Raw genomic sequence first — 24,477 nt, forward strand, 5'->3', positions numbered from 1 at the left:
CTTGTAAGCAACACAAATTTATTTCTTTTCTTTTCTTTTTTTTTTAAAGATTTTGCAAATTTATTTCTTAACAGTTCTGAATGCTGGGAAGTCCCAAGATCAAGGCTTGGCAGGTTCGGTGTCCAGTGAGAGCTCACTTTCTGGTTCACAGATGGCACCTATTAGCTATAACCTTACATGGTAGAAGGAACAAGGGAACTCTCTGAGGCCTCTTTTATAAGGGGATTAGTGCTCTTCTTATTCATAAGGGCTGTCCTCTCATGCCTCCCAAAGGCTCCCCCATCTCCCAGCACCACCACTCTGGGCGTTAGGACTTCAACATGGGAATTTCAGGGGGACACAAACATTCAGACCACAGAAATTCTCTACACATAGCAAATGCTAGAGGAAAGCAGGAGGAAGCTGCATAACTGCTGAATGCTAGGAACCTCATTCAATAGACCTACCACTTACAGTAATGCTATGATGAGAAATAGAATCATTTGTTAGTAAAAGAATTAGGTATCCAGTAAAGTGACTGTACCCATTAACAGAACTGTGTCCAACAATAGATCTTGAACAAAAGGATTAAGTGTTGAACCAAAAATCTTACTGTTTATATCGTGTAAGAGAAAGAATATTTGGGTTTTTTAGACTTTGCTCTAAAGTCAATAACTTAAGTAAACATAGGTTTTAATAATAATAAACCTTTTATTCACTTCAATGCAAAGGGCCCTAGATTAAAATATCTTATTTCCTCTATTCTTCCTCCTATCAAGATAAAAATCTCCTGAGAAAACCACATTATTTCTTATAATTTTAAGGCCAGAACATACACAAAAGCACTGACTTTATTATAAATCAAAATTTGATTATTAGTTATGAAAACACTTTATGAATTTTTCTAATTGTATGAAATTTAGAATCCCTAATTTTAGCCAATTGTAGGTAGATTTGGAAGTAATTTGATAGGTATAACATTCCTTTAAGCAAATGTAGTTGCCACCTGTAAGTTCTCAGCCCCTGGTGGATACATAGTTATCCTGTAACTGTTACCCCAGTAAGCACATAGCAGTAATTTCTTGTTGACCTCAGAAAGATTCAAACCCCAAGAGGGGGCCGGTGGCTTTGTATTCCCAGAGCCTCTCTAGTGCACTTCTCAAAAAGTGGTGGATGGATGGGGTGAGAGTGTTAAAATTTTGAGTTTTGGGGCACCTGGGTGGCTCAGTCAGTTAAGGCTTAAGTTGTAATCCCAGGGTCCTAGGATAGAGCCCTGTGTCTGGCTCCCTGCTATGCAGGGAGCCTGTTTCTCCCTCTCCTCCCAGCTCCTGCTCTTTCTTGTTACCCCCCCCCCTCTCTCATCTCAAATAAATAAGTAAACTCTTAAAAATAAATAAATAAAATAAAATTTTGAATTTTAGCAGGTTAGGTTAGAACTTTAATTGTACGAAGTTAAATTAGCTAAAGAAGAGAAAATGACTAAGTGAAGAAATACAGTTCTTTAATTGCAACATCATACTCCAGTCGTGGCCTATGTAAAAATGTTTTAGAAAGCTTTGAAAGGTTAGAAGCATTGAGTTTGAGGGAATTTCAGAAAGCATCAGTTATGACCTATTTTACAGTGAAATAATCTGTATAGTGTTATATAGATAGATGTATATATTGTGGAGGGTGAGGGAGAGGAAGAACGTAAGAACTTGTAAGTAGCTTCTGTTTCTAGTATCTGAAAAACTAGGTCTTTATCAGTATTTCTGCAGATTTTTATTTTATGGCTGCCTTCACAGCATTAGGAGTTAAGTTAAAGTAGGGTGTTAGTGTGAAACCTTGAAATCCAGTTAGTTGGCTTTTGTATAGAAAATCCCCCTTAATCAACAGAAACAAGTATTCATAATTGTTTGACATTTATTTTTGTTATCTGCATCCATGTAGGCCACTTTAATTCTTTCTGAAAGGCATCATAATATCGCAAAAAATAAATATTTAGACAATGCTTTTTGTTATTTTTTACCAGTTTAAAAAAAACTCCTTTTTTTAAAAAAATGCATATTTAGCATAGAAAATACAGTTTTGCAAAATGAATATGATAAATATCAAAATCCCGTTCTCCTGTATAATTGTTGCTTATATCCACGTTTATGTGCTTCTCCACGTACCCACTCAGAGCTTAATATGAAATTGTGGTTGGCAGTAGGTGACTAGCAAGTAAAGAAAAACATGGAGTCAGTAAATGCCATTAAATAGTTAAATCCAGCTTTAATTTCCATTCATAACAACAAAAAACAATAAAATGTTAAAAGGACGGTTTTGAAAAATAAGGCAAAGATCATATAACATAATTTTTGTCTGTTGATTCATTCATCCCTGGCTCATCTACTACTGGTAAGCTCTCCGATATCCAATTCATAGAGCACTTTTCTTTCACAGCTTCAGTTTCTCTTGTTCTTTAAACAATCTTTGAATATTTAGGAGTAAATTGTCGAGAGTGCTGTGAAAGGAAGTCCAAAATATGTACTGAAAAACAGTAGTCAGACCCATGAAAATCTAAGTATAAAGCAGCTACACTTCCATCTGAGAACAGTAATTGGTATTGAGGAACGAACATCTGTCTCTGAAAGGGTGGATTGTAAGCAGGTCTTCTCCCTTAGTAATGGTGCCCGGCACTTACTTCATCAGGTCTGCAGGGAGGGAGTGCCCATTATTACAGAGCTGTGCTTTAGTTAGAGTGTGTAAATGAAGTCGGACATGAATACAGTGATCAAGGACCCAAAATTTTTAATAAGTGCTATCTCAGATTCATGGGTGGTGCAACCAAGGTTGTGACTAAAAAAAAGTGATCCTTTTTGTATATTCATTGCTTTATAAACTATTTGCCTCCAATTAATAATATTTTAGCAATATTTCATCATGGCAGTTATACTTCTGTATATAATTTTAGTGTCTGAATTCCCTTTATTAAATGAATATACCATAATTTATTTAAATGAATATTGTACAATTCTGCTGTTACATATTTTTTCAGTATTCTAAGCAGTACTTCAATACACACCTGGCTACTCTTAGGCAGTTTATTTCTTAGAAAAAAGTATTTTGAAGTTCAATGAATCAGTTAAAAAGGCAAAAAAAAAAAAAAAAAACTAAAAAGAACCCATCACTTTCTAATTTTCCCTTTTTTCCCCCTTTATTCCTTCTTATTCGTGAGGTTGAATACATTTTTTTATTGGCCGCATAATTATTCTTTTTTTTTTTTTAAAGATTTTATTTATTTATTTGACAGAGAGAGATCACAAGCAGGCAGAGAGGCAGGCAGAGAGAGAGAGAGGAGGAAGTAGGCTCCCTGCTGAGCAGAGAGCCCGATGCGGGACTTGATCCCAGGACCCTGAGATCATGACCTGAACCGAAGGCAGCGGCTTAACCCACTGAGCCACCCAGGCGCCCGGCCGCATAATTATTCTTTTGTGAATTTTCTCTAGTGGTCCTCTGCCCATTTTTGTCAGATTATTTATTCTTAATTCATTTTGTGGGAACTCTGCTTGTTAAGAATATTAATCCCCAGCGTACCTGGGTGGCTCAGTTGATTAAGCATCTAATTTTGGCTCAGGTCATGATCTCCAGGTCCTGGGATGGAGCCACATCAGACTCCCCATTCAGCCCGGAATGCTTGTCCCTCTCCCTCTGTCCCTCCTCCCATTTGTGCATGTGCATGCATGTGTTCTTTCTCTCTCAGATAAATAAAATCTTTTTTTAAAAAAAGAATACTAACTCCTTTTATCACTAGCTTGTCATTTGCTTTTTTTAGTGTGAGCAACTTTATTAAGGTACAATGATATGCAATAAACTCTGTTTAAAATGTACATTTGGGTAAGTGTAGACATATTTAAACACTTGTGAAACCATTATCTCAATGAAGATAACATATCCATCATCTCTAAGTTACTTGTGCTCCTTTGAAATTTCTCCTTACCTCCTCTTTCCCCCAGGCAATCACTATGAATTAATCTCCATTCTCTAGAATTGTATATAAGTGAGACCATTTATACCATGTACTCTTTTTTTGTCTGGCTTCTATCACTCATAATTACTTTGAGACATCTATATTTTAGATTTTATCAATAGTTCATCCTTTTTTATTTCTGTGTACTGTTTCATTTTTTGATAGATCACAGTTTGTTTTTCTGCCTACCTGTTGATGGGTGTTGGGGTTTACCCAGCTTTTAACTATTAGAAATAAGCACTAAGTATATGCATCTATAGGTCTTGGTATAAGCACGTGCTTTCATTTCTCCGAGGAAATTCCTAAGAGTAGAAGGGCTGTATCCCATTGAAGATGATCATTTAGCTTCTTAAGAAGCTGCCAGACTTCTTAAAAGTGGCTAGGCCATTTAACCTTCCTACCAGCAGTGTGTGAATGTTTCAGTATATCCGTATACTTGCTAAAATTTTTTTCAAAAGATTTTATTTATTTATTTGACAGAAGGAGATCATAAGTAGGCAGAGAAGCAGGCAGAAAGAGAGGAGGAAGCAGGCTCCCTGCTAAGCAGAGAGCCCCATGTGGGGCTGGATCCCCAGGCCCTGGGATCATGACCTGGGCTGAAGGCAGAGGCTTTAACCCACTGAGCCACCCAGGCACCCCTAGACTTGCTAAATATGAAGTGGTCCGTTTTTTCCATTTTAGCCCCTCTCATAAGTGGGCAGGGCTATTTCACATGGTTTTAATTTGTTTATCTTTTGTGACTAATGATGTTGAGCCATCTTTTCATGTACATATTTGCTATCCATTTATCTTCTTCAGTGAAGTGTCTGTTTAAATCTTTTGCCCGTTTTTTAATTGGCTTCTTCGTTTTCTGACTATTGACTTTTAATTAACAGTTAGATTTTCTCTATATAAGTGGTGCTCAGTTAGATACATAATTTGCAAACATTTCCCCCAGTCTTTGTCTTGCCTTCTAATTGCTTTCTTGACAGTTTTCAAGAACAAATGTTTGAAATTTTGATGAAGTACAAAATTATCGATTTTTTTCTTATATGGGTTTTTGGTTTTGTATCTACAAACCTTTGCCTAATCCAAGCTCACAAAATATTCTCCGTTGTGTTCTATGAAAGTGTCTTGTGATTTTATGTTTTACATGTAGATTCATTTTGAATTATTTTTGTACATGGTATAAAGTGTGTATCAAAGTTGATTTGCTCACATATGAATATCTAATTGTTCTAGCACTATTTATTGAAAGGACTATCTTTTTTACATGGAATTCCCTTTACACCTGTCCATACATGCTAGGCTCTTCTCTGTTCTCTTGTTCTATTCGTTTATCTTTATGCCAAAAATGAAGTGTCTTGATTACTGCAGCTTAATCATAAGACTTGAAGTCAAGTTGTACCAGTCCCCTTTGTTCTTTTTTCAAAGTTGTCTTAACTCTTCTGGGTTCTTCGTATTTCTGTGTGGATTTTAGAATTTGACAATTTCTCCAAAAGTGACCTACTGGAATTTCGAGTGGAATAACACTGAATGTACAGGTCATTGGAGGAGAATTGATATTTCAACAACACTGATTAGTCCAACCATGAACATAATATATTTCTTTATTTTAGGTTCTTCTTCAGTTTCTCTCAGCAGTTTTGTAGTTTTCAGTATGCATGTCTTTCACACCTTTTTTTAAAAGTATTTTTATTTTTGAGAGAGAGAGGAGAAAACAAGTGGAGGCGGAGGGGCAGAGAGAGAAGCAGGCTCCCTAATGAGCAGGGAGCCTGAGAAAGACTCGATACCAGGACCCTGGGATCATGACCTGAGCCAAAGGCAGATGCTTAACTGACTGAGCCACCCAGGCACCCTCACCTTCATCAGTATTTCCTGAAGTATGAAATATTTTTATAGCATTGTAAATGATATATCTTTTAAATTTCCAATTTCTTTTTATTACTTGAATATAGAAATAGAGTTATTTCTGCTTACTGCTCTTGTATCCTGGAACCTTGCCTAAAGTTGATTATTAGTTCTAATGGCTCATTGTTTAGATGCCATTCAGATTTCTTACACAAAGTGGGGCCGGGACCTGAGATTGAGCAAGTCTCCTTAAATATTTTTCTTCATGTACTTCACTTGCCTCACCTTCACCTTAGCTCTGTATAGATGATCCTATCTGTAAAGAAAGATGGTTTTAACTCTTCCTTTTATACATTCTCTCTCATTTTTGGTAGTGTCAAGCAGGAGGGCACATCTGGTCCTTTTTACTCTTACTTTGGCCAGAGTTAGAAGAACTGTATTACTTGTCATTTGCTTTTTAATTTTTATTATGATAGTTTTTTTATTTTAATGTTTAATGTAAATGTTTATGTAGCAAAATCGGTCCATCTTTTATGTTAACAGTTCTTAACATTTTCTGACTCATGCAGTCCTTTGACAAATAATCTGATAAAAGTACGGATCTGATTTCCAAAAACATTCATATTTCTGTAGTAACTTCAGTAGTACCCAGAATCCCTGAAGTCTGGTCTCTTGTTTCCCTATTACAAATCTTGATTATATCAGTTACGTTTCATGTTATGTATAGAAAGGCCTTCTATTTAAAACTATATAATTAAAATACTTCTTAAATAATCACAGTATATTTTTTTCTCCTTTTTATATTCAAACAGATGCTTACAAATTTTGAAATTCCTTTATTTTAAATGATCAAATGAGATAATATATGTGAAAGCCTTCTAAAAACCATAAAGTGCAATATATATGCTGTTGTCCTTGTCATCGTCATCATCATCAAAAACATTCACCCTGTTGACTATCTATTCCATCCTGGATAATTAAATCCAAAGAAAGAATTACTTTAAGAAATAATTTAAACTATGAAAGTACTCCTACATACATGGTCTGTAATGAGAGAAGACAAAAAACATTATAAACATTCAGTAATAGAAGAATGCATAAATAACTGCTTCATTAGATGAGATGTTGTAAAGGACTTAAAAATGGTAATTGCAGAGTAGTAAAGATATGAAAGATGTCTGTATTTAAATTAAAAAACTTGACATTTTATTCACATTATGGTATTTTGTATAAAATGTACATATGCATAAAGATTAAGAGGGGTATAGAAATATGAAAACAGTTGTTTTAGGGAAATGGGTTTGTAAATAATTAGTTTATTATTCTTGCCTTTCCTTTAGTTCTACTCTGTATGCCTTTGAGTTTTTATATTAGATACTTTCTGTATACATATAAATAAATTAGGCTCCCATCCCAGCTTATTGCTTACCAGACCGAGATTGCCATGGCCTTCAAGGCTCAGTGATAATACCGCCTGACATAAATCATCTGTGACATTATTTTTTCCTTTTTTGTGTTTTTATAGTATTTTTAAAACTTCCCATTTTGTCAGTGATGTTGTTTTCTTATTATCCAGTTTTTAAAATGTATTATGTAGTTTCTGATCATTTATTTAATGCTGTAATTTCATGGCTTATTTCATTGTGCTTTTGTTGTATTGACTTGAACTAATTACAAATTTACTTTTTCCAGTTGCCCAGCAAGAGGCTGAAATGTTCAAATGCTACAATGGAACATTTCCATTACATGGAATATACCAAAGTCAAGATGCTTTACGCACCTTTCCTAAACTGCCTCACCAAGGCTCTTTTCAGATTGATGACTGTGTCCACACTGAACGTTCTTCAATGAGGATGCAGCAAGTGAAACAGAGACTTGATTCTGTCACAGTATGTATAATAATTTTATGCAGTTGAGAAGTTGGAAATTTTAAAACAGAATGTTGATTATGTTTCACATTGCCATGACAATAAATACTAATTCAACAAAGTAAGTTAATTATTTAAAAATAGGCTTTCTTGTGCTCTTATAATTCCTTTGTGGTGTTTATTCTGACATCACTCATTGCAGTAAATAGACCAATTTAGGATAACCTACATGCTTTCTTGAACTGATACTTCTATAAAAACCAACCCAAGACCTGTTTTGCTGTTTAAAAATGGAAGTGTATGTATGCATATGTACAACACACACAAGCACAACAAACACCAACCTGGGAAAATATTTATATAAAATATGTTAGGAACAGCCTCCTTAATGTCCAAAACTAAACAATAAAGAAAATTAGACCTCCACAAAGAAATGGATAAAATTATAATAAGTACATACTTCCAAAAAGAGTGGATACAGATATTCCTTAAGCATATTTAAAAGGTCTGTTATCTCACTACAAGAAAATAAGTGCCTCAAAAACCAGGTGTTGCCCATAAAACTGGAAAATAGATTATGAAAATGAGGAGGATGCTTAGTTAAAAATATTGTGCTGTTTATCCTGTTATTTATAAATTACTACACAGTCTTTCTCAAAGGTAAGATGTATGGAGAAGCTTAAATATCCTTAAAAATATTTATGCTCTTTGACCATAGTAGTTCTTTTAGTTAGAGTTAGCCTTGAGCTCCTTGAAGACAAAGACTGTGCAGACTTGTTCCTTGTTGTGTTCTCACCTTTTGGCATAGTGCCTGGCACTTAATAAATATTATCCCTTTCTCTCCTCCTTTGATAGGAATCTTGACCAGTTTTAAACCAAACATGTCAGGAGCTACACTGAGGCACCTTTAGTTAGCACTGTATTTCTCTCCTTTTCTCTCTTGAGAAAATTAGAATTTCAGGTATATCAGACTGCAGGTTTAGTTGGAATAGCAGAGAATAAAAATATTCTTCTCAGTATAAATTTTAGCATATATACTAGGAATTAGTAAGTTTATTTCAGTGTTGGGGATAAAAATATATAATTATAAAAAATAAAAAATTTAAAATAAAAAAAAGTTTATTTCAGTGTTGTAATTCTGTGAGTTTTAACATTTAATTTAACTGAATAATGTATGATGTTCCAGTTTTTAAAAAGAAGTAGAAATAGACAAATTGAGTTTTGAAAATTAGAGGAACATCTTTCTTCACTAGGAAGAAAAGAAGTGTCCTCTGTCTAAAATTTTACATGAAAAAACGATTTTGCAGATTTAAGAGAAACTGACTTACAGATAAAAGAACAGGTTTCCTACAGTCTGTTGTTGATCTTCACACTATAAAAGTTAACATCCTGGAATCAACTCAGTCTTGTAGCTTTTCTTTTCCATCATCTTACATAGCTGTCATCTTCAGGTAAATGAAAGGATATATGAACAAAAGAAAGCAAAGGAGCTTTGAACAAAGGAAAACTCAGAAAGACATTTTTTAAGATATGACATCAAAGGGATAGGGGAAGCCCACTGGTAATTTATTGTAAGAGAAAAATTCATTTCTCTTAGAATCAGTAATTTATTTAGCTTTTACCACATCTTTCTTTTTAAAAATTATTCAGAGTATATCCATTTGCATGGGATAGAGAGATAGATCGAGGCTGCCTTTGGATTTGAAAACTTTGTTTGCTGTGTTTTTTGAAAAACTGTATTTTTCCCACCTTGAGACAATTCACTGAACTTTTTTCCAAATGTTATCTGCAGTGGGTTTTTTTCTTCCTGCAGTGGGTATATAACATGTATGGGAATAAAAAACAAAAGTTATCTTTATTCCCATGGCAGCCCTGTTCTTTTTATATTTTGCAAACATTTGAGGTTGACTGGATTTTTACCTTTTGTTACAAAGCCTTTTTCTTGTTTCCTGTAATTTATTTTGGTAGATTCCCAATTTTTTTTTTTGGTCAGGTTATTACTTAATCCATTAAAGACTATAACACTGGTCTAACAGAGAAGTATGATAGAGAAGACTTGATTACTTCTATATTATAGATTATTTCTATAATATAGAATTACTTCTGTATTATTCTGTATTAATAGAGATACTTCTTTCTTTGTAACCACAGTAAGAATTTCTTAAATAAAATATAATGTAAGTTTAAGGTATGGGGGTGTGGCTGTGTGTGTGTCTGTGTGTGTGTGTGTGTGTGTGTGTGTGTGTGTGTGTGAATTGCATAACCAATTTAGTTCAATGAGCATTTAATAGGCGTTTACTCATTACTGAGTAAAGGATACAAAAAAGAGAATTTTGTGTTCTCTGTAGCTTTACCATGTAGTCCTTTTGCTGTTCCTACATAAGAGGTTTGTATGTACTGTTAAATTCTATTAGCTAGGATCTTGTTGAGAATTTTGGCATCTGTGTTCATCAGGGATATTGGTCTCAAATTCTCCTTTATGATGGGGTCTTTGCCTTTTTTGGGAGGCTTTTGATCAGTGCTTCAATCTCGTTACTAGATATTGATCTATTCAGGTTGTCAGTTTCTTCCTATTTCAGTCCTGGAAGTTTATAGGTTTCCAGGAATGCATCCATTTCTTCTAGGTTGCTTAAGTTATTGGCATATAGCTGTTGATAATAATTTCTGATGGTTGTTTCTATTTTCTTGGTGTTAGTCATGATCTCCCCCCTTTCATTCATCATTTTATTAATTTGGGTCCTTTCTCTTCTCTTTTGGGTAAGTCTGGCTTAACAATATTATTAATTCTTTCAGAGAACCCGCTTCTAATTTCATTAATGTGTTCTACTATAGTTCTGGTTTCTAATTCATTGATCTCTGATCTAATCTTAATTTTCCCTTCTCATGTGTGGGTTAGACTTAATTTGTTATTGATTCTCCAGATCTTTAAGGTGTAAAGATAGTTTGCATATTCAGGATTTTTCTGTTTTTCTGAGTAAGGCTTGGGTGGCTGTGTATTTCCCCCTTCCCCTGCCTCCGCCATATCCCATAGGCTTTGGGTCGATGCGTCTTTGTTCTCTTTGGTTTCCATGAATTGGTTCCTCAAAAAATTAAAAATGGAGTTACCCTATGATCTGGCAATTGCACTACTGGGAATTTACCCCAAAGATACAGATGGCATTTACCCCAAAGATACAGATGTAGTGAAAAGAAAGGGCCATTTGCACCCCAAACTTCATAGCAGCAATGTCCACGATAGCCAAAATGTGAAAAGAGCCACATGTCCTTCAACAGACGAAAGGATAAAGATGTGGTCCATATATACAATGGAGTATTACTCAATCATCAGAAAGGATGAATACCCAACTTTTGCATCAACATGGATGGGACTGGAGGAGATTATGCTAAGTTAAATAAGTCAAGCAGAGAAAGTCAATTATCATGTGGTTTCACTTATTTGTGGAACATAAGGAATAGCATGGAGGACAAGAGAAGGGGAAAATGAAGGGGGAGAAATTGGAGGGGGAGATGAACCATGAGAGACTATGGACTCTGGGAAACAAATGGAAAGTTTTAGAAGGGAGGGTGGGTGTGAGGATGGGTAAGACTGATGATGGGTATTAAGGAGGGCACGGATTACATGAAGCACTGGGTGTTATATGCAAACAATGAATCACGCAACACTACATCAAAAATTAATGATGTACTGTATGGTGGCTTACATAACACACACACACGCACACGCACACACACACACAGAGAGAGAGAACAGGTTTGACTGTGTTGCTGCAATAGCAGTCCCTGGAAGGCATCCTGCAGCCCAGATAGGATCTCCTAGGTAGACAATATCTTGAGAGCATTGACAAAATTCATTCTAAGGTTTTAAAATTTGTTCCTGTCAGTGCATCCAGACTTGCTCAGAATCTGGGTTACCTACTAGGAGTAATCAGTCTTAAAACATTTATTTATAAACCTAAAAAAAATCTTATAGTGAAAGGTGTATCTTTCCAGTTGCCTGCCCACTCAACACTACTCTCCCTTTTTAAAATTAATCTGAAACCCAGGTTAATGGTTACAGAGTTGATTATTAAGCAGAATCATAGGAATAGGGATTAGATGGGTTTAAAGACCTTTTATGGTAGCTTTGAAAAAAAAAGTTAATTTTCTTTGCCCTATAGGAGATTTCACCTAATAATGCTTGTTTGGTGCTAACCAACATCTGTATAATTATGGGTAATAGCTGACGTAATAATTCCTGGGCTAATTGCTTTACATGTTCATCATATTTAATCCTCAAAACCATCGTATAATGTGGGTACTAGTATTACCCCCATTTTATGGAACTTGAAGCTGAAGTTTCCAGAGCCCCTCCTGTATTGCCCATGTTACAGAGATGGCAGGCACTGGAGCTGAGATTCAGTCCACGCAGTCAGACCTCATGACCAGTCAGTTTCACCTTCTCCTTTTAGGGATCAAATTACTAATATCCATTAGACAGAATGTCTCTCCCTTAGAAATTTTTGGATAAAAAATTGATGTTCCTCTTTCCATTTTCTTTTTTCCTAAACTCCACATTCATCATTACCATTTTTCTTTTCTCTAGTTCTTGTATGCTGATGATACATGCCAGCCAACCCTTTTGGACTTATTTTTTGTGTCTCCTTAGCAGCAAATTTTTAAGTCATTCATTATATGTTGACTTTTACTAGTTTCTTTTTCAGAATTGATCTTCTCTTGGCCTTCTCCCATAAATTCTTGGCAGTTCCTTCCTGTAGCTCTTTCAATATGGATCATATACTTTGCCACTCAGTAAGGTTTATTCATAGATTTCCTCTGAAATAAATTATTAATGGTGGGAATTATATTTGTGGGCATTGTTATTTATGGAGACAATTATAAGTGGCAATAAAATCTGGGTGTGTCTTTGAAATTGTTAGTGCTCTGGTAGAATTTTAGTGTTTACCAGTTCATTATTATTGCTTGTCATGAAATTTATTGAAGCCATATGTCTTTCTTGAGACAGATATATGTAGGCCCTCCAGGGTCTTTTTCTCAGTGCCTTTTGTTGTGGCAGGTTAGATTTACCAAGAACTCATTGAGTCTCTTTAATTCACAATACAGAGTGACAGGTATAGGGTAAGGAAGAAACTCTCCCAAATGTTGATTTTGGTTATTAAAAGATTAATATCAGGATATATTGAGAAGAGTTGATAATTGTATTAAAGAGAAATTATGAATATTTCCCTGCTTAGTGTATTGTTTTTCTTTTGGGAGGTGATACAAGCCTGTGCTATAAAGGTAAATAATTTTTATTAGAAGAAAGATAATTTGGACGCCTGGGTCGCTCAGTTGGTTGAGTGAATGCCTTCGGGTCAGGTCATGATCCTGGAGTCCTGGGATCGAGTCCCACATAGGGTTCCCTGCTCAGTAAGGGGTCTCTTTCTCTTCCTCTCACCTTCCCCCTCTCATGCTCACTCTCTCTCATTCTCTCTCTTTCTCAAATAAATAAATAAAATCTTTAAAAAAAGAAGAAGAAGAAAATTTGAAAACCATAGCTTTGACTGTGATGTATCAAAGAATTGAAATGTACCATTCATACTTTTAAATAGGACTTATACAAAAGTTAATCAGATGTGTATTTTCCTTATTTGAACTTGAGTTTATCAAGGAATTACATATAGGAATATGAGAATTTAGCAAGTACCTTCCTATTTTTGAAGATTTAAGAGTATTAAGTGATAGGGATATACTTTTAGTAAAGGAACAGAGTCATTTGATCCTCTGGAAAAAAAATTATATATGATACTTAATAGGTAAGAGACATCAGTACAGTTCCAGTGGACACATGCTGAGTAAATTGTGTAAGCCTTGAAATACATGTAAGCTGCACATGAATAGCAATGACAGACTGTGCTGGTAATGCTCTTGATTATTTATGCCAATGTTTCACACTTCTTTTCCCGTTTAGCTATGTAGCAATCCTGAGACACAAATTAGATATTATTGTTATTCCAACTTTAGAAAGGAGAAAGCTGAGGCTTATTGATATTAAATGTTTCCTCAAGACCCCAAAGTTAATCTAAAAATAGTAGCATATAAAAAGCCTCTGATTATTAAATAATTTCAACGAAATTGTATCCAAGATGCTTTTAACACAGCAGCTTTCTTTTATAAGCAAGTTTATTTTATATCCAACCTTTAACTCAGTTCTCAAGAAAATAAATGTTAATTTAAAAGAGTTGGAATGGCACGTTTGTCCTTCCCTCCTCTTCTGTCTACTCCCCAAATTCAGTTGAATAATTAGACATTCATTTATTTATGAAATGTAATTATATCTGTCACGAGGTGAAAGGATGAGACCTTCAGAACAGAATTAGACTGGTGTTTGTATATTCAGAGACTGCTTTATGTAATAACAGTGCAGTGGAAGTATTTTTTAATTTAGTAGACATCTACTCCCATGTGGCAGGCACTTGGAATACAGAAGTAAGTAGTAGGCTATTATTTCTTTTCACATGGGGCATCTTATGGAGGAAACATGGCAGAAAATACTGGGCTCACCCCGTCACTGAGCTGTCCAGTATCAGTGAGGACCCATCACTTTTTTACCTAATCATCACAAACAGGATAATGGAATATAGACAAGGGGAAGGAAGATGGCGGGGGAGGGGAAGAGAACAAGCTATATTCTGACTTGGGCTGCAGATGTTCAGGAAACTTGTTCCTGATAGCAATGATTAGTATGATGATTATAACTCTAAGATTGCTGAATCTTCTTAAATATACATAGTATATAAAACCAAAGTCCAAAAAATAACTGAGTTTCTGACTAGCAATTCAGAGGTTTTTCTCTTTAACAAATAAATAACCACGATTCTTTTATAAAACTCTCTGAATGTCCAGATAGTAAAGTGTTCTGCATGTATTTGGCAAAGGTTTATAGAAACTCTTACCTGCTAATCTGGAACCTCTCTGTGGATGAAGGATCTTGTTCTATTCATCTTTGTATTCTAAGTACTAATCAAAAGTAGAATAAATGCTCATTGAAATTACAGTGACATATTTGGAAGTATTTGGAAAGATTAACCTTATGAGTTACTTTAGTTATTTTTTATACATTTTATTGAGAGATAATTCACATACCAAAATATTTACCTTTTTAAAGTGTGCAATTTACTGGTTTTTACCCTGATAACAAGGTGTGCAAGTATCACTACTATTTGATTTTGAAACTTTTATTGCCTCCAAAAAGAAATACTGTTTCTCTTAGCAGTCCTTATTCCTGTATGTTTATACACATACACACATACACATACACTCACAAACTCCTGGTAACCACTAAAACACTTTTTGTCTCTATGGGTTTGCCTATTGTGGACATTTTATATACATGGAAGCAAATAATATGTGGTCATTTATAACTGGCTTCTTTCACTTAGGATGAGATTTTCATAATTCCTCCATTTGTCACATGTTATAAATGCTACTTTTAATTGCCATATATGATTCCATTATATAAATGTATTACATTTTGTTTACCAGTTCATCAGCTTATAGACATTTGGGTTGTAATAGCCCCTATTGTAATAGCCCCTAAAGTGGCCTATTACAGACAATGCTACTATGATCATGTGTGTGCACATTTTTCTGTAAGCATATGTTTTCATTTCCTGGGATATATATCAAGGAGCAGAATTGCCAGGGCATATGATAACTCTGCATTTAACGTTTTCTAAAACTAATAAACTTACCCAAAGCAGTTACACCATTTTATATTCCCACCAGGAATGTATAAGTGTTCCAGTTTCTCCCCATTTGTGCCAACACTTGTTATTTTCTGTCTTTTTTAGGAAATAGCTATCCTGGTGGGTAAGAAGTGATACCTCATTGTGCTTTTTGATTTGTGTTTCCCTAATGACGAATGGCACGGAACATTTTTGACCTGTCATCTTTGTATCTTACTTGGAGAAATATCTGTTCAAATCCTTTGTGCATTCTTTAAATTTTTTTTGTCTTTTTAATGTTTATGTTTTAGAGTTCTTTGTATGTTCTGCATATAAGTCTCTTATCAGATAGATGATTTGCAAATGTTTTATTCCACTTTGTGAGTTGTCTTTCCACTTTCTAGATGGTGGCCTTTAAAACAGAAAGATTTTAATTTTTATGAAATTCAGTTTATCTGTTTTTTTTCTTTTGTCACTTTGATTGTGGCGCCATATCTAAGAAACCATTGTCCCGGTCTCTGCATTCCAAAGATTTACTTCCTTTTTTAAAAATTTTAATATGTTTAACATTTAGGTCTGTGATTATTTTGAGTTCATGTTTTTCTATGTATAATGCGATGTAGAGGTCTAATTTTATCCCATTGCATGTGGCTGTCTAGTTGTCTCAGCACTATTTGTTGAAAAGGCTATTCTTGCCTCATTGAATGGTCTGAGCACCATTGTCAAAAGTCTTTAATCTTGAAAGCAGAGTATATTTTTGAATTTCTCTTCTGTTACAACCAGGATAGTAAATTTTTACCAAGTATCCAAGCTTCTTCTTCCCTGAATCCCAGCCAAAGTTTTATGTTGTTGAAAATTCATTCCTTTTTTCTGTTAACATTCTTTAATCCTTGCCTTCTAAGTATGGTGTGTTTGTGTGCACTCGCACGTGTGCTTGGAATATAACAGTGTATAGGCACACTTTGTTATAGGGAGACAAACAATAAAAAAGGAAATAAGACAGTTTCAGATAGCAAGTGATGTTGAAAACAATAAGAATAGTCCCCTGGGACAGAGTGACTGGTAGGTAAGGCTGCCTGTAGTATTCTCCTTAAAGACCTCTCTGAGAGAAACACTTGATAAGGAGCAGGTCCTGTCCTGAAGAAGTCCTCATCTGGAGAGATAACTGGCATGCTGGAGAGCAGAAAGAAGAGCACTGTGTATAAGTAGTAATGGTGAGCAGGCAAGGGGAAGCAGTGTTTGATGGCCAGTTTGGAGAGGTGATTAGGAGCTCATGCATGTCTGTTAGCGTGGAAATGCATGGGAGGAATAATTTCCCTTCTGTCTTAGATTCTGTGGCTGGTCTAACAGTTAAATTGACTTAAGAAAAATTATTATGTCTATATGGGAACCCCACAAAGATAGGAGACCACAAAGCTGCCAGGCAATTGAGGCCTTTCTACCATCTTTACTGGAGGAAAGGAATAGAGGTCCGGGCTTCAAAATGGGAAGGCTGAGAGGGGAAGCTGAGAGGAGGAACTGTTTGGTAAATGAAGGAGGTGAAAAAGTTTTCTGGGCACAGCTCTCTTCCAACTAGAGGCCCCCTTTTTAGTTTAAATTTCTCTTGTTAAAGGACAGCTTCTATACTTGTTCTCAGAGCTTCTCCAGTATCTGCAGTTTCTCAAAAATAATCCTTATGCCAAAGAGGCATATTTGAGGGTGACATGTTCTGCTAAACCTTCAGTAAAGTTTTTGGTATTGGTTTAATTGGAGAAGCAGTGATGGAGATATTAAGTTGGGGAGAATGTGAGAATAGATTTTAAAAGGGGAATAAGTCTTCCAAGTAGAGAGATCAGTTAGCTGACTTTTATGGTAATCCAAGAGGAGATGGTAGCCTGGACTAAGAATGATAAAAGATAAACAGATAGCTATTAAAAATTTTAATACATCAATAAGTTTAAACAAAAAAATTGATTTGGGGGGTGCCTGGGTGGCTCAGTCAGTTAGGCGACTGCCTTCGGCTCGGGTCGTGATCCCAGGGTACTGGGATCGAGCCCCACATCAGGCTCCCTGCTCAGTGGGGAGCCTGCTTCTCCCTCTCCCTCTGCTGCTCTGCCTGCTTGTGTCTCTCACTCTCTCTGTCAAATAAATAAGTAAAATCTTTAAAAAAAAAATTTGATTTGAATGGCATAGTCCCAAACTGGAAGTGGTTAGAAGTGTTCTATAGGCAGGAACTGAGGAAAGACTTTTATATAGGAAAGACTGAAGCAAAGCAAGGAAATTATAGATTGGCCATATTTTAAAGCCTAATTGGCTGTTGGTGATTGGTTGTCCTTAGATTTTGATTTTGTAACCTTGAGGTATTTACAGTCTTACATTTGGGCTTGTTTCTGTAACCTGTAAGCCTTGCCACCATGGCATTAGAACTGCCTCAGACTCTTGGCCTCCTGTTTAATTAATTTACCAGTGGCAATAATGAAGATGCAGGCAATGGACAAAATTGCGATACATTTTGGAAGTAAATTTAACACAGCTCAGTGATGGGTTGGATGCGGTGTAAGTGAAGAAACTGTTGTCACTTCCAGCAGTTGTACAGATGCTAGTAGTGCTTTTTAAAGAGGAATGCTGGAGTGGGGGGAGCAATTTTAGGAGTGGAGTTTTGGACATGGATGTAGTTGTCTAATAGACAATTGAATTTCTGAGTCTCAAGACTCAGGAAACTCAGGGCTAGTGCTCTATATTTTTAATCTGTCAGATTGGATAACATCACCTGGGGAGAGATAGCTAAAACCCTGAGGCACTTGTCCAGGAGAAGGGGGTGTCAGGGAAGCCTAAAGGAGAGTATTTCAAGAAAGAAGAGTGGTGAACTGTCACGTGCTACAGAGAAAATGAGGGAATTGACAATTGTATTCGGCTTGATGGTGTCCTCTGGATACCTTGATGAAAACCATTTCAATATGTGACAGAGACAAAAGCACAATTGAAGTGAGTAAAGGACTAAATGGAAGCCCATAAATTTTGACTGGGGAGCAAAGAAACAGGGACCGAAGAGGAATCTTAAGTGGACAATATTAAAGCATACTTCCCTGCTATTGCGATAATTCAGTGGTGATGGAGAAGAATTCCCATGGAGGTGGTAATTGCTGGACCCAAGTCCTTGAAAAAGTGAGAGGAGATGTAGTCCTGAATGCTCACGGAGACACTGGCCTTAAGAGAAGGGATTTTCATCCCTTCTGATCGGCACGTAGGTAGAAACTGGGTAGATGCTTACTTAGATACAGAGCAATCATCCAATTGCTCGAAGATAGTAACTGGTATTAGAAGTCTTGTATTGCTCTGAACTGATAGAGCCCTTAAAATATCTATATATGAATTCATAATTTACAAATTTTTTTGCTCCTTTCTGTGCTTGGGGTTGGATTGAAGTATATCAGAAATGGTATTAGCTGGAATCTGTTTCCATTAAGCTTTGTATTATTCCTCATAAACATAATGAATTTGTTTTTCTTATGTTTCCAAACATGTTTATATTCATACCTGGCATGTGATATAATTGGGCCTACTCTTCCTTAAATTATCATTGATTCTGCCTGTCTCTGTGAATTCAATTATGAATTGCCTCAGGGAGAACCAACTCTCTCTGCTTTCTCTCCTTCTTTCCTTCCAGTCTGCCATGCTCCCTTCCTCCCATCTTCCCTCTTCCTCGCTGTTTTCCCTCCCTTCCTTCTTTCCTTTTTCTCAGCTCTACGTAGTATTGCCTCAACCTCTGATCTTGTATTTCTGAATTTTCAAACTCCTCTGTCTACTTATTAATGCCATGAAACTCTATTTATTTGTTTGTTTAATTATTAATATCCCCTACCCAAGAAGAATATAAAGGCAACCAAGCTAAAGTTTATTAATTATGTTTAGTCGAATAATTTTATACAAGTAAAGTAATAATTACAGTCAGATATATCTTAGAACATTTGTTCACTGAAAAGTAAAAAAGTTTAAAAAATAGAGAATCCAGAGAAGGTAATTTTTTTAATCTCCTAAAAAAAGTTTAAATATTTGAAATTTGAATAGATTAATAGTATGCAGTTTTTTGGACAGTTTCTTTTTAATAATTTGTTTTTAATGCTCGTAATTATTTCTTTATGTCATTCCAAAACTGGATAATAGCAAATCAAGTATTGTTATTTTGACAGTATTTGGGAGACTGGCTTGACTGTAGGAGTGCTACAAGCTACAACAGGCCACTAAAATTACGGAATTTCATTCCTGGAAATTTTAGAAAAAGTCCTGTGTTAGGAAAAGCCAGGTTTTCTCCTAAGTGTCTCCTTTACTCTTGCACTGCTACCAATACCTGAAACACTTCTGACACCAAATGTGCTGTGGTTTTCCCCACACCAAGTGGTTCTCTGCAATCCCAGCTGGTGATGTTCTACAATTTGACTCCATTTTGACTCTATGTACCCGGGAATGGTAGCAGATTGGCAGATCCCACAAGTTAAGGACTCAGTCCCACAATACTTCACCTGCTCTCCCTGCCCCCACCCCTGCCATTTCCAATGTTATTTGCAGGTCCAGGTTGTTACCTGTATTTCTGACCAATCAGCTATAAATTGGAGACATGACAGTTCCTCGGTTTCAATTAATTTGCTGGAGCAGCTAACTAAGAACTCAGGAAAACAAATTACTTACTATTTGCCAGTTTATTATAAAGGATACAGATAAACATCCAGATGGAAGAGCTGCATAGGGCAAAGTATGTGGGAAGGGTCCTGGAGCTTCCATGACCTCTGTAGGCACCGCTCTCCAGCATTCCTATGTGTTCACCACCCTGGAAGCTCTCCAGACCCCATATGATGGGGAGTTTTATGGAGGTTTCTTCAGGTGGGCATGGTCAGTTATAATTTCATTTCTAGCCCCTCTCCCCTCTCTGGAAAATGAAGGACGGGCTAAAAATTCCAAGTTTCTAATCATGGCTTGGTCTTTCTGGAGAGAAAGAGCACATCAAGAGTCACTTCAGCAGAACAAAAGACATTTCTGTCACCCAGGAAATTCCAAGATATGTTAGGAACTCAGTGTCTGGAACCAGAGTCAAAGACCAAATACTAGAACAAAAGATCCTCCTACTAGTTTTATCACTTAGGAAATCACAGGGTTTTAGGAGCTCTGTGCCAGGTACTGGAGCCAGAAACCAATATTTTTTTTTCTATTATTTCACACATTCATTTCTAGATTTAAATTATTTAAATTTGAGTATTAAACATGTATTTTAATATGTTCCTTACACTTAAGCCTTTTATTCTCTAATTTTTATCATTAAAAAGTTAGATTTGGGGGTTGCCTGGGTGGCTCAGTCAGTGAATCGCTTGCCTTTGGCTCAGGTCATGGTCCCAGGGTCCTGCGGTCAAGCCCAATGAGTAGGGAGTCTGCTTTGCCCTCTCCCTGCTGCTGCCCCTGCCCATACTCTCTCTCTCATGTCAAGTAAATAAAATCTTAAAAAAAAAAAGATTTGGGAAGTCTGAAAAATAAAAAGGTTTAAAAAATAGAGAATCCAGAGAAGATAATTTTTTTAATCTCCTAAAACAAATTTGGGTATTTTTATCATGAAGAGGTAAAAATTAGGTTGAGATTTGCATAGAATAGTGGTTCAACACAAATACCATGTTAAGTTTGGGCAAGACAGTAAACATATACTCCTTTCACATGTATATTAAGTCATTTGACTTCCATGCAGTTCTTATTAGTGCTATTTGAGTTATTTACTAAAGAAAGATGAACAAAAATTGGTTCTTTACCCTCAAGAAGACTACAGTTTGGTGGATGGTAATTAACTAAATACATAAGCACACGAAAGTGTTACTGGTGTTGTGATAATAGAAGATAGAAAATACACAAGACATAGTGGAGAGACAGGGAAGGGAGTAAATTCTCCTGGGAGAATCCGAAAGGCTTTTCACACATGATGTAATACTTGAGCTAAAGCTTGAAAAAGGATTTGGCATTCACCAGGAAGATGGTGCCTAAGGGAAAGCCCATTCCTGGAAATGGAATAGTAAGAGCTGAGTCACAGGGACATGAAACAGCCTGGCGGTTCTGCAGAGCTCCATGCATTTTGTTGTAGCCGGAAAATAAGAAAAGGAGCCATAAGGTTGGAGAGCTAGCTAGTTGTTAGAATATGGAAAGTTTTGTATGTCAGTCTAAAAACTATGAACTTTACCTAGTAGAACAACTGATGGTGGGTTTTAACCAGAAATGTTACTGAATAAAATTAGCATTTTAGAAAGAGCATGTTGTCAGCAGTGCAGAAGAATTAGAGAAACAGGAGATAGGGAAAACAAATCCAGAGGCGACTGCAGTAGTTTGCAAGCAGAGAGGAGGCCTGACCCAAAGCACTGACTGGAGAAAGAATGAGGTCAGATGTCAGAGCACCTAATTGACTTTGTGACTGATTCTCTGTGGAGAGCGAGATGGCAGTATAGGCTTCCCACCTTTCTGGCCACGGCAACTTAGGTGGATAGCAAAGCTTTCCTGAGGAAGTAAATAGTCAAGGAAAAGTTGGTTTAGTCTTAAACCTACTGATTGGAAGAGTTTGGGATTTAAAAAACGTCTTGTGATGAGCACTGGGTGTTATTGAACACTACTTCTGAAACTAATGACGTAATCTATGTTGGCTAACTGAACATAATAATAAAAAAGAAAGGGAGGGAGGAAGGAATGAAGGAAGGGAAAGAAAGAAAGAAAGAGAAACATCAGCATAGTTGGCAGATGAAGTGATGAAAACAAATGTTGCTGCCAAGGGTAAGCTTGCAGTGTGAGGGAAGAGAAGGTCCAGTGGGTCTAGCAAACAGCCCTGATAAGCAGTGGCAGGATAAACCAACAGAAAATAGTTTTCCAGAAAAAGGGAGGAGAGCAATGGGCAGTGTTAGAGATCCTAGCTGCTTAAATCAGTCTGTTAACTGACCATTTGAAGTCTTGGGTGTGGTGACTTTAACTTCAGATTTAGTCTTCTGGTGGAGAAAAGCTTAGTTGTACTTGGTTGAGACTGAATGTTTAAGTTAAATGGGTAGTAGTTATGTGCTGTTTTTCAAGGAGCGTAGCTTTTAGTGAAGCTTAAGGAAATTATGGAATCATTGAGAGAGTTTTTGATTGTTTGCTATTTGTTTTTATACTGAAGCAGAAAGATCTGTGCTTATATCCTATAAGGGAACAGCCAGTAGAGAATTTGAAAGAATTATGAAGAACTTTAAGTATCCCCAAGGGAATAGACGGAGGTACTAATCTCAAACAGAAGGACACTAGAAGAAAAGACATCGAAGGTGGAGGCAAGATGTATATTCTTTCATAAGTTTGAAAATGAAGATTTCAGAGGGTTGAAGACCAAATTTTCTCTATGAAGTAAGGAAATATGTTAAGAAAAGAGGCAAAAGTTTAAGAAAATCAAAATATATTGAGGCAAATTGACTTTGACTAAGGCATGTTGTTGGGTAGATGGTTTGAACCAGCACCAAATCTTAATTTTAAGTTTTGCACAGGGGAGTCCCATTAATCATCTTGCACTATCAGTCCTTGGTATATATATATTAGAGGCTCAAAAGGTCTGCATTAAGTACTGAAAAACTGAACTTCATTATAACTGATTCAAATTGGAATTCTGGTTTTAGTTCATGCAGTTGTGATGAACTGATTTGAGGGGAGATTTTCTGGCACCTTATCCCACTGTAGAAATTTCTCTTCCAGCAGGAACTGTGTTTCTTCCTAATCCTTCATGTCACTATAGTAATTTATAAGGAAAATATCTAGAGAAGTAGAACTCATGTTTGAATTTCTCTTTATGACACCAAAGGCTACTCATTTGTTAAGTTTTACCTGGAAATCACAAGAACTTAAGCTGCTTTAAATTTATAGTGCTAGAATATTGATAACTGCCTTCAGTTGCCTTCAATCTCACTGTGGCTCAGGTTTTCTGTTTCATATGTTCTTTAATTACTGGGATTCTAATTTTTATAATAGACATTTGTTTTGCCATAAAACATTTTCTGGGTATTGGGGGGTTTTGGCAACCAGAACCATCCTCAAATTAAAGTATTAACTGTATTGTTTTTCCAATTTAATGGAAAAAACCAGCCTTCTGCAGGAAGAAGGGGGAAAATTTTGCAAACGTGAGTATATAGACAGTGTTATCATGTTTCAAGTTACAATTTAAAACCAATTGGAGGTGTCTTCACAGCTTGAAATTTTAAAAACAATTCTTCAGGTGAATGTAGCATGTGATCTAAAATCAGCTAAGATGATTAGACTTATAAGTGTATATGAAAATGAGTGTTATGTATCTCCCAAAGGTTTCATAGTTTAGATAATCACCAAAAAAGAAATTAATTGTTAGCTTGTTCAGTGTTGTGCCCTCAGTTTTAGATCAGGACAGTGACTTTTTAAATATGAAAACTAACCTCCTCTTGGAGAATTAGTGTTTGCATGTTTTGCACAAAGCTGCTTCTGCTCTGAAAGAGTAGCCAAAAACATTTTTGTGATTAACTTGACAGAAATTCAGGTGATACTTTTTCTTTTTTTCTATTATGAATTTCATCAAATTTTTATGCTTTTTGTTTTCCCCAGTTTGGAGGTATTAAACTGACTTTGGCAGACTGTGGTTTTTGCATGAAGCAAGCAGAAAAGCGTGTTGTGAAAAGAGGGCAGATTCGTGTAGGGTAGACTATCTTAGCCAACCTTTCTGTTGTTGTAAAATTATTAAGCAATTCTTTTCCACAGCATGTATTACAAAAATAGATATTGCTTCACTCTATTTAATGGTTATTATTATTTTTCTCCCTCTAAGTAGTGAATGTGTATAGGCTAGCTTTGAAAATACTTTGAGTACTAATTTTAAGTCACTGTAATAATTAACAACTGTCCAAAACCTTTGAAATCTGCCGTATGTTCCCAATTACCATTTCATAGATATAAGATAGTCTCTTCAAAAATGTGTCAAGAAGAGCAGAATTTTAAAAATGCTTAGGAAGAAACTGTAAAGTTTCTCTCTTTGAGCAGAGACAAGTATCCTATTCTAGCTTTCCTGGTGTTCTTTTTGTTTTAGCACAAGTAAATATCTGAAAAGGAAGACTGAAAAGACTCTGTG

At 35.9% G+C, this 24,477-nt stretch overlaps 1 protein-coding gene across 7 annotated transcripts in view; it reads left to right on the forward strand.

The window, feature by feature from the left end:
• The window catches only part of AHI1 (Abelson helper integration site 1), a 209,126-nt gene that overhangs the window by 69,623 nt on the left and 115,026 nt on the right, over positions 1-24,477 (forward strand). For all 7 annotated transcript variants that reach the window (XR_006602343.1, XM_013063988.2, XM_045066330.1 and 4 more), the window contains one exon: positions 7,493-7,689. Coding sequence is in view for 6 of the 7 variants with exons in the window: in XM_013063988.2 (XP_012919442.1) it covers positions 7,493-7,689 (197 nt within the window). In the remaining variant the exon portion in view is untranslated. The remainder of the gene's footprint in view (positions 1-7,492; positions 7,690-24,477) is intronic.

This window comes from Mustela putorius, unplaced genomic scaffold, assembly GCF_011764305.1.
Source record: "Mustela putorius furo isolate JIRA1106 unplaced genomic scaffold, ASM1176430v1.1 tig00003863_pilon_pilon_pilon, whole genome shotgun sequence".
Taxonomy (NCBI): Eukaryota; Metazoa; Chordata; class Mammalia; order Carnivora; family Mustelidae; genus Mustela; species Mustela putorius.